This window comes from Chelmon rostratus, chromosome 5, assembly GCF_017976325.1.
Source record: "Chelmon rostratus isolate fCheRos1 chromosome 5, fCheRos1.pri, whole genome shotgun sequence".
Taxonomy (NCBI): domain Eukaryota; kingdom Metazoa; phylum Chordata; class Actinopteri; order Chaetodontiformes; family Chaetodontidae; genus Chelmon; species Chelmon rostratus.
Genome location: NC_055662.1, coordinates 30197743 through 30212742, shown reverse-complemented (window position 1 = coordinate 30212742; position 15000 = coordinate 30197743). Strand labels below are relative to the sequence as shown.

Genomic DNA, 15000 nt, shown 5'->3' with positions numbered 1-15000 from the left:
ATTCTTACCTGAGTACTCGGTCGTTACTGCATTCTTACCTGAGTACTCGGTCGTTACTGCATTCTTACCTGAGTACTCAGTCGTTACTGCATTCTTGCCTGAGTACTCGGTCGTTACTGCGTTCTTACCTGAGTACTCAGTCGTTACTGCATTCTTACCTGAGTACTCGGCCGTTACTGCGTTCTTACCTGAGTACTCAGTCGTTACTGCGTTCTTACCTGAGTACTCAGTCGTTACTGCGTTCTTACCTGTGTACTCAGTCGTTACTGCGTTCTTACTCAGGTACTGAGTATAAAGTGTTAAGCACATTTGTTATTAGGATGTTAATCAGCATCCAATCAGGTTTTTATGACGTAGTGAGGTCAGTGCCCGGGCAGGTGCCCCCGCGCACCACCATGTTATTTTGTTGCTGAGTCGGAGATGTTGTGTTCCCGCCAACAGAGAAGACACGTCGAGTGTTTCTCTTCGCGATGCTAGCCGATAAAGTTATCCACTGTGCTAATCCTAAATAAAACACAAGTGCTGCTGCGCAAATGACACGAACATCCCAACAAAAAGCTGCTACAGTGCTGAACATGGCCTCATGTTAGTTCCTGCTGCAGTAACACACACACACGCACGCACACACACACGCACACACACAGGCTGTCAAATCAGTAAAAGACGACTTGAAGTTCGAGAGAAACTTTTCTTCATCGCTTCACTTCATCAACACGTTTGATGTAAAATAAAAAGCTGACAGATTTCAGCTGTTTGGAAGCTGAGAGTTTAAATAAAGTTGTGGGAGTTTGAAGCAAACAGCACGAGCAGGAAGAGAAGAAGAACTGAACTGATGTTTGTGAGCTGCTGCTGTGGTTTACAGACTGAAAATGTGTCAGTGAACGTTTCATCTTCTGATGGATTCATGTTCTCATGTGATGTTTGTTTCACAGATCAGCTCAGAGTCTGTTCATGCTTCAGTTCTTTCAGTGTCAGTAAGAACTGAGCTAACAGTGTTTTCAAGGTGGAACAAGTTCATTAAACCTCTCTGTTCAGCGCTGCGTCGTGTTGTCGATGTGTTTTATTTCCTGGTTGGAGAAACAGATTAAAATGAAACAAGTGTAAACCCACTGTGGACTTTTTTGGAGCCAGAAGAGACTGGATTTTCCTCTTCACACTGTACACATCAGACTCACAACCAGCTGCACCTCCAGAAGTTCTCCGATGATACAGCCATCGTTGGATGGGTTAGAGGAGGGGCCAAAGTCGTCTCCATCTGCTGAGAAGACTGAGGTCCTCTGGAGTCTGTAGGACATTACTGAGGACTTTCTATGACTCTGCAGTCTTCTGCTGTGGTCTGCTGGGGCTGTGGAAGCAACACAGCAGTAACAAACTGGTCAGGAGAGCTGGATGTGTCCTCCTCCCTTGGTGAGAGGAGGATGTTAGCCAACCCCTCCCACCCCCTGTATGACACAGTGGGGGCCCTCAGCAGCTCCTTCAGTAACAGACTGCAGCATCCACCCTGTAAGAAGGAACTACCACAGGTCCTTCATACCATCAGCTGTCAGATTATTAAACTCCAGCTTCAGTTCATGCAGCTGTGAGTCCAGATCCAGACTGGTTTTTTCTTTGCACGACTGTAAACATCCCTCTACCTCATACGTGCTATAACCTGAGCAATATGACATACTACACTATGCATATATATTTTTACCTCCACTGTGACACATATATTTATATACAGTATACTTATATATATCTACTGTGCAATAGAGCAAATACTGAACTTAATTTATCCAGAACCACGTGCACTTCTTTTTCAATATTTCTCAAGTACTTTCCATTGGCGACGTATTTTCTTCAGTCTTTTGTAAAAAGAAAAATTACATATAATCTACTTTTTATTTTGTATTTTTTATGTTTTATTGCCTTTGCTATTTGCTATTTCGATTGATGTGCCTGTAAGACCAAACTTCCCCAGCTGGGCATTCATAAAATTGATTTTATCTTATTTAAATATGTGCTGTATTATATTGCATCTATAGAGTTAACAGAATCAGTCGAAGCAGGAACTCTGTGGCTGGCCTGAAGTCCAGTCGACTGTGGTACGTAGCCTGTTGACAGAGACAGGTCGATCATGTCTAATAAAGATCCAACTGAGGGTCAAACGTGTTTAAACAGTTTGGTCAGGATGGGGTCTGAGATACAGGTTGATGGTTTTGATGAGGAAGTTGTTGAGATGAGTTCATGAAGCTCGACAGGAGAGAAGCTGTCTGAAAATACGACGGGTTTAACAGCTGCTGCTGTGGTTGAAGATCAATCAGTACCACTGAGGGCAGCAGTTTGTCTCTAACAGTGAGAATTTTATCATTAAACAAACTCAGGAAGTCGTCACTCCTGAGGCTTCAGGGAATACTGACAGTCTGTCAGCCTGGCTGCAGGCCTGAAGACGAGCCTGGATTCTTCTTGTTCTCTGTTAGTGAAGAGTCTCGGGCTGCTCCCACAGCTCGGAGGGCTTCCTGGATGTTTTAAGACCGTCTTCCCAGATGAAACAAAATACCATCTCCTTTTAAGTTGTTGCAACATTTGCTTTAATTTCTGGGTTTGGAGGGTACACCAAGGTGCTAACCTCTTCTGTTTTGTTGTCTTCTTTTTTAGGGGGCAACAGAGTCAAATGTCATACACAATGAACCCGTAGCACTCTGTCCTCTGTTGTGGTGAGATATTTCACTGAATTAAATGCTGATGAAAGCAAATCCTTTAAATTTAGCTACAGAGCTGTCAGATCAGGCATCTGGTGCAGGAACTTTTGCCAAATGGTGGGGGGTCAGGTCATAGGAATCTGAAAGTTATAGAGAGGATTCTGTGAAGAGACCATGAACAGGTCCATGAACACAACGGAAGCCCAGTGAGTCTCATCATGAGATGAGCGCAGTGCTAAATTCTCCGCTGATGAACGGAGGCTGCAGTTAAGGGGGGCCGAGCTGTCCTGAACATGCTCTTTTCTGGTGGGTCAGTGTTCGAGGTTGTAAAAAACAGATTGTTCAGGGCAACTTTCTGTCGAGCAGCCACAGCAGCAATAATCTGGTCAATAATCTGGAATGATGACCGGTCAGATGAACGCTGGTTGATGTGGACGTCCTGCGGGGACACAGACTTTTTGCGGTGGGAGGCGTGGATCCACTTCAGAGCAGTGCTGGTGGTCAGCAGGACTATTTGACTGGTGGACCGGGGCTTCCTCTCTCTACCCGGAAACATTTTCTCCATAAAAAATGATCCAGTTTGACCAAAGTCAGTGAGAGCTGGTGGAGTGGGACATCAGATCAGCCTCCAGCCTCCAAACACCAAACTGATCCTGAAGCTGTGATTTTCCATCGTGTTGCTTTATTGGATCAGTGAAGTTGAGTCGTTTCTCTTTATTTCCACAAACATGATGGACAGGACTTAGATGTAATAAATTATATTGATATCTGGTTTTATTTTATTGTATTTTAATACCAAACGTCTGTTTCTGATGTACAGAGAAACAAACTGTCTGCATGAATATAATCTGTTCAAATAGCAGAAATAACTCAGTTCAGTTTCCAGAATGTTCATCAGTTCAACATTATCATTATAATAAAATAATAATCATAATCCTAAATCAAAGCTTAAAAAACAGAAAAAAACAAAAAGAAAACCAGCATGAAAACAATCAAATACAAATTAATAAATTTAATTAATCTGAATCTGAATTAGATATTTATAACTGAAGATGTGACGCGCTTTTATTGTGAAGAGCCATACCGGATGTGTGTGTGTGTGTGTGTGTGTGTGTGTGTGTGTGTGTGTGTGTGTGTGTGTGTGTGTGTGTGTGTGTGTGTGTGTGTGGTGGGCTGGTCCCTCCCTGTAGCGGAGGAGAGAGGAAGAGGAGGAGAGGGGAGCGGAGCTGAAGGTCACAGCGGGACGCTCTTCATCATCGATGTTAACATTTGCTTGATTATCGATCAGCTGATCAGATTCGTCAACCGATCGAGGAAAGCGTCATGACGTGAGACAGGAGGAGGGAGCGACAGCTGCTGCATCCCCGCCGGTCTCGCTGCTGCCTGTCTGCCTGCCTCTCCAGTAGCCTCTCCACCCTCTGCCTCCACACCTGTCCGTCACTCCGCCATGGGGAACCGGGGCATGGAGGAGCTCATCCCGCTGGTGAACAGGCTCCAGGACGCCTTCGCCTCCATCGGCCAGAACTCGAGCCTGGACCTGCCGCAGATCGCGGTGGTGGGCGGGCAGAGCGCCGGGAAGAGCTCCGTGCTGGAGAACTTCGTGGGCAAGTGAGTCCACCTGTCTGTCTGTCTGTGTGTCTGCCTGTCTGTGTGTCTGTCCAGGCCGAACCGAGCCGGACCGTGACTCCTGCCTCCCCTGTATTAGCGTTAAAGCCGCCGGCAGAGGGAGCCGCCCGGCTGACTGCAGGCCGGCTGACCCGCTGTAGAAATCCGCAGGCGCACCACGATGCGGGTCTAAATGAATCTGGATGATGGAGCTGCAGTGAGAGGCTGAATAATATTAATATTATTATATATTATAGAATTTTATAGAATATTAAAGTGTTTAAATCAGTTTCCAGCTTTTATTTAACTTGATCTTTGTTTTGAACCTGTTTCGGTTTCTTCCTCTTTGTGTTTCTTATATTTAACCTCTCAGGCAGTCCAGAGGGTTTAGAGCTCAGAGAAGCTCTGTGAGTACAGATCTCAGCAGCACTGACTGTCAGTGACAGACCGGAGGACTGGTCCGTGTCTCTGGGTCTTTGTTCAGAAGACCTTTACGGAGTTCTGACCTGCTGCAGATAAAAGCAGATTTTTTAAAGTGCTCTGATTCTGGCTGTTTTCAAGTGTCCTCCGCCAAGGTTTCTGACCTGGTCTTCATGGACAGGGAGTCCAGATGAGCGGTTGTCTCAGGTGTGGTCTGCACTGAGTTCAGGATCAGTTAGTCCTGTATTACTGAATGTATTCATGTTTACATGGAGCTCCACGCATCACGTCAGTCTGAGACTGAATCGTTCCTGTCCTGAAGATCAGACCTGAACCGCTGAAACACTGAGAGCCTGTAGACGCTGCTCAGGGCAAATACATGTAACGACACCTAACTGATCTAAAAAGAGTTGAATTCAGGCAACAAAGAGCCGGTGGAGCTCAGACCTGTTTGAAGATGTGAATATGTTAGTTTCAGCTCTCTAAATACGAACAACACATGAATATTTTCATGTATAAACACAGCAGCTTTCATTTTTTAGCCTCTTTCAGCTGTTTTTGCAGCACATTTCATGTCTGCTTCAGTTTCAGCTCTTTCCAGAATAAAAGCTTTAAAAAGTGACTGTAACTGTGACTTCTGCAGCATTTAGCAGCTAAACAGCCAGATGTTTCCGTCAGGAGCTGGAGGAGACCAAACCCTGAGCTAGAAGAGAGACAAACTGGACTTGATGGTTGTTCTGCAGCTGCTGGATGTGGAAACAAACTGTTTGTTAACGAACGACTTCATCAACGACCACACTGTAAAAAATATGTAAAAAAAACATGTGTTTAATTTGATGTAAAATCCAGTCCTGTACTGTGCAGTACTACACTAATACTGTAGTACTGTACTACACTAATACTGTAGTACTGTACTACACCAATACTGTAGTACTGTACTACACTAATACTGTAGTACTGTACTGCTGTAGTAAAATATAAGTACTCATCTTTAGTCAAAGTGTACCAAGAGCACTACTTGAGTAAATGTACTCAGTTACTTTCCTCCTCCGTGGGCTGATGACGCAGCGCTGTTGACATGTGACAGAAAACTGATGGTGGTCATGTGAAGGAGGATCTGACCTTCATCACCATCATCATCATCATTATCATCATCGTGCTCTTCTTCATCATCCTGATCTTTATCATCATTCTAATCATCATCATCAACATCTTAGTCATCATCCTACTCTTCACCATTATCATCATCGTCGTCATCATTATTACCATCCTTTTCATCCTCATCCTCATCTTCATGATCATATTCCTTCTCATCATAATCATCCTCATCATCATTACCATCCTCATCATCCTCTTTATCACCCTCCTCCTCCTCGTCGTCTTCTGCCTCTGAGGTCTGTAGTTTGATTCCTGCTGGAAGCTGATTGGCTGAATATTTTTGTCTTCCTCCTAACCCTGACGATGAGGAGGGTGTCTTGCTCTCTGTGTCTCTCTCCTCATTGGGCGCTGTTGGTCACATGACTCGGCAGGGTCGAAGCAGCATTGCATGACAATAACAGCGTGATCCGTGTGTGTGTGTGTGTGTGTGTGTGTGTGTGTGTGTGTGTGTGTGTGTGTGTGTGTCTGTGCTGACTGCAGGGGAATCAGACACTGCAGCTCTCCACCCACACACACACACACACACACACACACACACACACACACTCTGAGCATGTCGTGATGCTGCTGCAGTCACTGTGGAGAATAATGAAGACTCACAAACGTTCTCTTCATGCTGACTTCAGGTCAGTCATGACTGAATCATGTGGTTCTGCTTCAGCTGCAGAGTCCAGGAAGTTAAAACCTGGATCATGTGGTTCTGCTTCAGATTCAAGATTTCTTTGTCATTGAGTTTGGACATGTCAGTGAAATTTACATTACAACCCCCGAGTTAGAAACAAGATAATAAGAAAGATAATAAAATAAAATAAAGATAATAGAATAAAATAAACTAACATCTAGTAAAAACATGCAGAAATGCAATAAAAATACACCAGAAATGAAAATATACTAAAACAATAAAAATATACTAAAACAATAAAATGTACCAACAACAGCTGAAAATATACTAAAATATATAAACTGAGTGCAGCTGACAGGTAAGTGTGTGTACTTAAAAGTACACAGAAGGTGCAGGTGGAGGTAGAGGTGTAGGTGTAAAATGCAGTGTGCAGTGGTTCACAGTTCTCACAGTCTCTCACTCCAGTGGGGGGCTGCTGGGGGTGATAGCTCTAACAGCTCTGGGGAAGAAGCTGTCCCTCAGTCTGTTAGTGGTGGTGCGGATGTTCCTGTACCGCTTTCCTGATGGAGGCGGTACAAACAGTCTGTGGCCCGGATGGCTGGGGTCCGTGGCGATGGATCTCACCCTCTTCCTGACCCGGCCTTCATATATAGAGTCTAGGTCAGGGAGGGGGCAGCCCACGATGCCCTGTGCAGTTTTAACCACCCGTGCCAGTTGTTTCCTCTCCTGTGCCGTGCAGCTGCCATACCACACTGTCACACTGAGGCAGAGGATGCTTTCAGTCGTGGTTCTGTAGAAGCTGACAAGAACTGAGAGGAGAGTCCAGCTCGTTTCAGTGTCCTGAGGAAGAAGAGCCTTTGTTGTGCCTTCTTCACCAGGCGGGAGGTGTTCATGGACCAGGAGAGGTCAGATGTGATGTGGAGGCCCAGGAACCTGATGTCGTCCACACGCTCCACCACTTCTCCGTCCATGAGGAGGGGGGCGTGATCCGTCTTCCTGGACCTCCTGAAGTCCACAATGACCTCCTTGGTTTTCCCTGTGTTCAGCACCAGGTTGTTGGCTGAACACCACTGGGTGAGCTGGAGTATCTCCTCTCTGTAGTGGGTCTCGTTGTTATCTGAGATGAGACCCACTACTGTAGTGTCGTCCGCAAACTTCACGACTGTGTTGGTGGGGTGGATGGCAGCACAGTCGTGAGTAAACAGGGTGAAGAGGGCCGGGCTGAGCACACAACCCTGTGGCGTGCCCGTGCTGAGGACCAGAGGGGATGATGTGATGTTCCCTATTCTCACCACCTGAGGCCTGTTGGTGAGAAAGTCTCTGATCCAGTGGCACAGAGACGCAGGCAGACCCACCGTGTGTAGCTTCAGCGCCAGCTTGTCTGGGATGACGGTGTTAAAAGCTGAGCTAAGGTCTACAAATAGCATCCTGACGTAGGTGTTGGGCTGCTGCAGGTGGGTCAGGGCTGTGTGCAGGGTGATGGAGACAGCATCCTCTGTGGACCGATTCCCTCTGTAGGCAAACTGAAGGCTGTCTAGGTCCGAGGGGATGAAGTCTCTGATGTACCTGAGAATAATCCGCTCAAAGCACTTCATGATTACCGGGGTCAGAGCAACAGGCCGGTGGTCATTCAGGCAGGTGATGGATCTCTTCTTCGGTACCGGAATGATGGTGGAGGACTTGAGGCACCCAGGAACCATAGACAGCTGCAGGGACAGGTTGAAGATGTCCAGGAACACTCCTGCTAGCTGGTCAGCGCATGTCCTCAAAGTCTGGCCTGACACCTTATCCGGTCCTGCAGCTCTGCGGGTGTTGATCCTCCTCAGGGTGGATGACACCTGGTGCTGCTGCAGGACGAGGGGCTGGTTCTGCTCCTCCAGCCGGGGTAGGTGTGCAACTTCTCTGCTGTCTGATGTGTCGAAGCGGGCAAAGAAGCTGTTTAAGGTGTCAGGCAGGGTGGGGTCGTGACTGGCGAGCTGAGTGTTCGGCTTGTAGTCCGTCATGGTTCTGATGCCTCTCCACATGTTCTGGGGGTTGTTGATTGGACTGAGGGTTCTTGAAGTGATCTTCAATTTTGTTTTTGTACTGGAGCTTGGCCTGCTTGATTCCTTTCTTCAGCTCTGCTCGAGCCCTGCTATAAGCCAGCCTGTCTCCAGATCTGTAGGCAGTATCCCGGGCTTTCAGCAGGGACCGCACTGTGCTGTCCAGCCATGGTTTCTGGTTGGGAAACACTGTGATGGTCTTGACTGGGAGGACAGCATCAGTGCAGAACTGAACATAGGACAATACAGATGATGTATACTCCTCCAGGTCTGACACAGTCCAGTCTGTCAGCTCAAAGCAGTCCTGAAGTGCAGAGGAGGCCTCCTCAGTCCATATCTGTACTGTCCTGGTGGTCGGCTTTGTTCTGCAGGCCAGAGGCTTGTAGGCAGGAATGAGTTTAACTGAGATGTGCTGCAGAGTCCAGGAAGTTCAAACCTGGATCCTGTGGTTCTGCTTCAGCGGCAGAGTCCAGGAAGTTAAAACCTGAATCCTGTGGTTCTGCTTCAGCAGCAGAGTCCAGGAAGGTAAAACCTGGATCCTGTGGTTCTGCTTCAGATGCAGAGTCCAGGAAGGTAAAACCTGAATCCTGTGGTTCTGCTTCAGCGGCAGAGTCCAGGAAGGTAAAACCTGAATCCTGTGGTTCTGCTTCAGCAGCAGAGTCCAGGAAGGTAAAACCTGGATCCTGTGGCTCTGCTTCAGCGGCAGAGACCAGGAAGGTAAAACCAGTACTTTTTCTGAAAATGTTTAACACTCTCATTCCATTACAAGTGATGGGTAATGCAAACATGTTCTCTCCTCCTCGTCTTCCTCCTGCTCTTCCTCCTGTTCCTCTTCCTGCTGCTCCTCTTCCTCCTCTTCCTCTTCCTCCCGCTCTTCTTCCTCCTCCGCTCAGAGACTTCCTCCCTCGTGGTTCAGGTATCGTCACTCGGCGCCCCCTGGTGCTGCAGCTGATCAACTGTCCAACAGGTGAGACTCACAGACTGTAAACAGGTGTGTCCATCAGATGTCATGTCGACACTGTAAAACTGATCATGTGACTGATTATTGATTGGTCCATCAGAGTATGGAGAGTTCCTGCACTGTAAAGGGAAAAAGTTCACAGACTTTGATGAAGTTCGTCAAGAGATCGAAGCGGAAACTGATCGAGCCACCGGACACAACAAAGGGATCAGTCCAGTCCCCATAAACCTGCGAGTCTACTCACCCAACGGTAACACACACACACACACATACAGACACACACACACACACACACACACGCACACACAAAAACACACACGCACACACACACACACACGCACACACAAAAACACACACACACACAAAAAAACACACGCACACACACACACATGCACACACACAAAAAAACACACACACACACACGCACACACACACACACGCACGCACACACACACGCACGCACACACACACACACAAAAACACACACACACACACACGCACGCACACACACACACAAAAACACACACACACACACAGGCACACACAAAAACACACAAAAACACACGCACACACAAAAACACACGCACGCACACACACACACACAAAAACACACAAAAACACACGCACACACAAAAACACACACGCACACACACACACACGCATGCACACACACACACGCACACACACACACGCACACACACACACGCACGCACACGCACACACACACAGGCACGCACACACACACACACACACACACGCACACACACACACGCACGCACACACACAGTGAACTCACATTTGATGTGTGAGTTGCTGCAGAAGTTTCGTGGCCCCCCCTTCTTCAGCATTATGAATGTTTTCCTCTTGAATATATTGACAGTCGTGTGATGCGCTACTTTAAGACGAGGACATCATACGTTCCTTCGAGTTCCTCTGCAGATTTTATTTTGAAACTGTCCAGACCGTCTGAAGTCATATCACCCGACCCCAGCGTCAGATGGTTTTAACAGAAAGCAGACACTTTAATCTGCTCGTTGATCTTTCTGGAACGTTCTCATGTTTTTCACTTTACATTTCAAATGGGACCCCCAGCAAACCAGCAAACAGCTGTCAGAACATAAACACACACTCTGCGCTTGTGTTGTCAGTGTTGAACCTGACTCTGGTGGACCTTCCCGGGATGACGAAGGTCCCGGTGGGGGACCAGCCGGCCGACATTGAGCACCAGATCAGAGACATGCTCATGCAGTTCGTCACCAAGGACAACTGCCTCCTATTGGCTGTTTCCCCGGCCAACTCTGACCTCGCCAACTCCGATGCTCTGAAAATTGCCAAGGAGGTCGACCCGCAAGGTCAGTGTCCTTTTTTGGCGGGGGGCTGTTTACGTGTCTCTGCTCAGGGGCCCATGCCCATATTGAGTTGGTGGATTTAAAAAAAGCATTTTGAACATGTGTCTTCAGGTCTGAGAACCATCGGCGTGATCACCAAACTGGACCTGATGGATGAAGGAACTGATGCCAGAGACATCCTGGAGAACAAACTGCTGCCTCTACGCAGAGGTACAGACACAAACACCATAGCAACAGAGAACCCTCTCTGATTGGCCGTCAGGGGTCTATTGAGCCATTAACAATATGTGGAAACCTTAATATAGATCTGAATTGACTGTTTGTGCAGGTAAAGATTTATTTCTGTAGCATTCATTAAAACCAGTGATACAAGCTTTTAAACATCCTTCTCTTTCTACAACAAACACACTGAAAACCATCTGAATAGATATTTAAACCAAAAACTAAATACATAAATGTTATTCATATACCGGCTTCTACAACCAACCAGGACACGCACCGAGCGCTTCATATAAACAGATACAGAATGAACATGAACACAGGGATAACAGATCGATGAGGAATAAAACACTCTTGATTATCACATTAAAAAGCAGATAAGGAGAATGGATAACCTAAGATGGAAAATTAAACCTCTGAACAGTAGTGATATTCTAACATCTCTTTAAAAGCAGCGGTGAGGCAAAGCAAAGTTTCAGTCGTCAGGACGTCAGAGCTCGTTAAAGGCTGAAGTGAAGAGATCCGTTTTTAGTTTTCTCTTGGAAATATTCGGGGAGCTGCTTCCTGATATCTGCAGGTAGTTTGTTCCAGAGCTTTGAGTCATTATAAAAACTGCAGCTCTGATTTTCTTTCAGCTGAATCTTAGATCTGAATCCAGGAGAACACCGAGACTATCCTAACGACCACAGAAAGTCTGGGAGGGCATTTAGCATGTTTCCGGCATCAGGGTGATCAGTTTTTGTGGTCGTTAGGACCCACAGACGTGGGGTTTGGCTCTACTGTCACCCCCATTTCTGTCGATTATTCAGTCAGTCGGCCTCTTTGAACCTTTAGTGGAGCAGCAGTATTTAAGTCAGATGACACGGTGTTGTTGAAATGTCACCATGTCATTCACAGAGCGTCACAGCTGTGACTCAAAGCGTCTCATAATGTTACAGAACTTTTCTCCGTCCTGCCGTTAAGGAATCGTCCTTTGAACCAGAACTTTCCGTTCAGTGTTAATTAAGATTAGTTTGGCATCAAACTCACAGAGGGATGTCAGGAACAGGTCAGTCTAAAGCTGAAACACTGCTGATGTTTCACCTCGTTGTTATTCCAGTCCAGAATGTTACCGTGGTGACGGTCATTCAGGTGTTGTGGAAGCTGCACAGCTTTGGAGTCACTCTTTGAGTTGAATATTCAGGATGAATCTGTCATATTCAGCTGCTCTGATCAGCTCTGAGAGACGCTCGATGTGTTCACTCAGGTCAAAGTCATTACACTCAGACTGAGGAGACAACATGGCTCAACACCTCCTCCTCTCCTGCTCTGACCGGCTGATAAACTGACCAGAGGACTCAGTGTTGTTACACCGGATCTGACATGAACCAGAGCTAAGTTCAGCTGTAGGGATTCAGTGACAGGAGAGGAGACCGACTGAGGCTGGACACAGATAACTGAGACAGGAACCAGGTGGTCTGTGATCACTACGATGTGTTTGACCAAGAACAAATCACGTGAGAAATCATCAACGACAGAGAATAAACAGTTTTGAATTTATTATGTTACACAACAACCAAAGGATGAAATGCAGAATAACATTTTTCTAAAGTGGTGCTCATTGGGATTAAACATATGATCCGACCCTGGAGACAAAGTGATCCAGAATCTGCAGTCATGACAGAAAAACTCTGATTGGCTCGAGTCCTGAACTTTGACTGGAAGACCAAGAGGTGGCTAAGATAAACAAAAATATATAAAACAGTACGACAGTCCAAGGCCTGAGGAGATGAAACTGTGAGACTGAGGTCTGTGGAAACCAACTTTGACTTAGAAACCAGGGACCCTCAGTGCTGATGTGATGTTTCAAAGGTCTGATTTTGGGCAGAGACCAGAAATTTGGTTTTGTTGTGGTTTAACTGGTGGGAACTATGAATCATCAAAGCTGGGATCATCAGAATAGCAATGATGAGAGATGTGAAGAGAGTGTAAGATGGGACCCAGGTTTGACCCCTGAGGAACTCCACAGGCCAGAGAGACACAAAGAACTGCAGATTAGACAAACAGGAACAAATAATTTTAGCACCGTATCAGATAACTGAGTAATGAACTGACACTGAACTGTGTCAGGTTACATCGGGGTGGTGAACCGTAGTCAGAAGGACATCGATGGGAAGAAAGACATCACGGCAGCTCTGCAGGCTGAGAGGAAGTTTTTCCTGTCGCACCCTTCATACCGACACCTGGCCGACCGCATGGGCACCGCCCACCTGCAGAAAGTCCTCAACCAGGTGCACACACCCACACACACACACTCACACACACCCACACACACCCACACACACACACACACACACACAGGGTAATTTCAGTTGTCTGGGGAATCCTCTTATTGTTTTTGTTCGTAAGTGAGATGTTCAGATAGATATCAACCTGCTGTCCTCAGGAGGCCCTCTGGATGTTCTCTGAAGGTCCTTTAAAAGTCCTATCAAAGTCACCAGAACGTCTATTCACAATGGAAATCTAGCATTTCATCAGTGTACAGCAGTTACAACATTAAAGCACTCTGACATGTAGCTCTGAATCTGTGTGTTCTGTTGAAATATTTCAGGTGGCCCACATTTTGTGGGTGCAGTGTGGTCAGGGCTCAACACTACAAGGGGAACCTTACTTGAACACCCCCCTGCATTCATGGCCCACATCGAAATAGACCAAAGTCACCATAAAACCAGCTTGTTCTGTTTTGGCCACATCTGGCACATATACAACCGGCAGAAACTCACCGAAAAACACCTGGTTGTGACGAGCGTTGTCATTGCCCAGATGTGACCCATATCCTATTTTGGTCAGAGCTAAAGTGGCTTTCAGTAAACAGGAAGTGGTTTCAGACACAATGTCAAGGTACCCTTCAGGACAAAGTTAGATTCCCTGCTCTCTGCTTCCACTGTAACCACAGCAACTGACCAACCACATCCGAGACACGTTACCAGGGTTACGCAGCAAACTGCAGAGCCAGCTGCTGTCCATTGAGAAGGAGGTGGAGGAGTATAAGAACTTCAGACCGGACGACCCGGGACGCAAGACCAAGGCCCTGCTGCAGTCAGTACTGCAAATACACACTAACACACTAAATACACACTAATACTAATACTAATACGTGACAAACATGACCCGTCTTGCAGCACATGAAATACCAGTCAGGGTATGACTGGAACTGACTGAATCCAGTTCAGTATGACATCACATGGTAGTCACATGACTCATTAATATAGACGACTACACACATGACAACAACACATGATGAGATGTGTCACAAACTGGCTACCTCAATGCCGAGTTACCTGTGTGTGTGTGTGTGTGTGTGTGTGTGTGTGTGTGTGTGTGTGTATCAGAATGGTGCAGCAGTTTGCAGTGGACTTTGAGAAGCGGATCGAAGGATCTGGAGATCAGGTGGAAACCTACGAGCTGTCAGGAGGAGCGAAGATCAATCGAATCTTCCACGAACGCTTCCCCTTTGAACTGGTCAAGGTAACACACACACACACGCACACACGCACACACACACACACACACACACACACAAAGACGCAGGGAAAACCTCAGCTGTAATATGATTCACAACAACAGTTGGCTGTACAGTGGCTCTAATGTAACAGCGTGTGTGTGTGTGTGTGTGTGTGTGTGTGTTTGCAGTTGGAGAGTGATGAGAAGACTCTTCGTAAAGAGATCAGCTACGCCATCAAGAATATCCATGGAATCAGGTGAGTTTGAAGTCACTGTGTGTGTGTGTGTGTGTGTGTGTGCAACTTATAGTATGAAGTATAAACTACTTCACCTGTGTTCTCTGTAGGACGGGTCTGTTCACACCTGACATGGCGTTCGAGACGATCGTGAAGCGTCTGATCGCTCAGATCAAAGAACCGTGTCAGAAATGTGTCGACATGGTGATCAGTGAGCTGGTCAA

General features: G+C 46.6%; 2 protein-coding genes across 3 annotated transcripts in view; both read left to right on the top strand.

The window, feature by feature from the left end:
- Positions 1–1040, top strand: part of fhip2b (FHF complex subunit HOOK interacting protein 2B) — a 17633-nt gene extending 16593 nt beyond the window's left edge. For both annotated transcript variants that reach the window (XM_041937412.1, XM_041937411.1), the window contains exon 18: positions 1–1040. This exon is cut by the window's left edge and continues 1413 nt beyond it. The gene's annotated coding sequence lies outside the window, so the exon portion shown is untranslated.
- Positions 1041–4128: 3088 nt separating this feature from the next.
- Positions 4129–15000, top strand: part of LOC121606725 (dynamin-1-like) — a 25710-nt gene continuing 14838 nt past the window's right edge. The window contains exons 1-10 of the mRNA XM_041937230.1: positions 4129–4289; positions 9422–9495; positions 9590–9739; positions 10638–10841; positions 10950–11048; positions 13167–13327; positions 13993–14135; positions 14429–14564; positions 14730–14797; positions 14887–15000. The exon at positions 14887–15000 is cut by the window's right edge and continues 25 nt beyond it. Of these exons, the coding sequence (XP_041793164.1) occupies positions 4129–4289; positions 9422–9495; positions 9590–9739; positions 10638–10841; positions 10950–11048; positions 13167–13327; positions 13993–14135; positions 14429–14564; positions 14730–14797; positions 14887–15000 (1310 nt within the window). The remainder of the gene's footprint in view (positions 4290–9421; positions 9496–9589; positions 9740–10637; positions 10842–10949; positions 11049–13166; positions 13328–13992; positions 14136–14428; positions 14565–14729; positions 14798–14886) is intronic.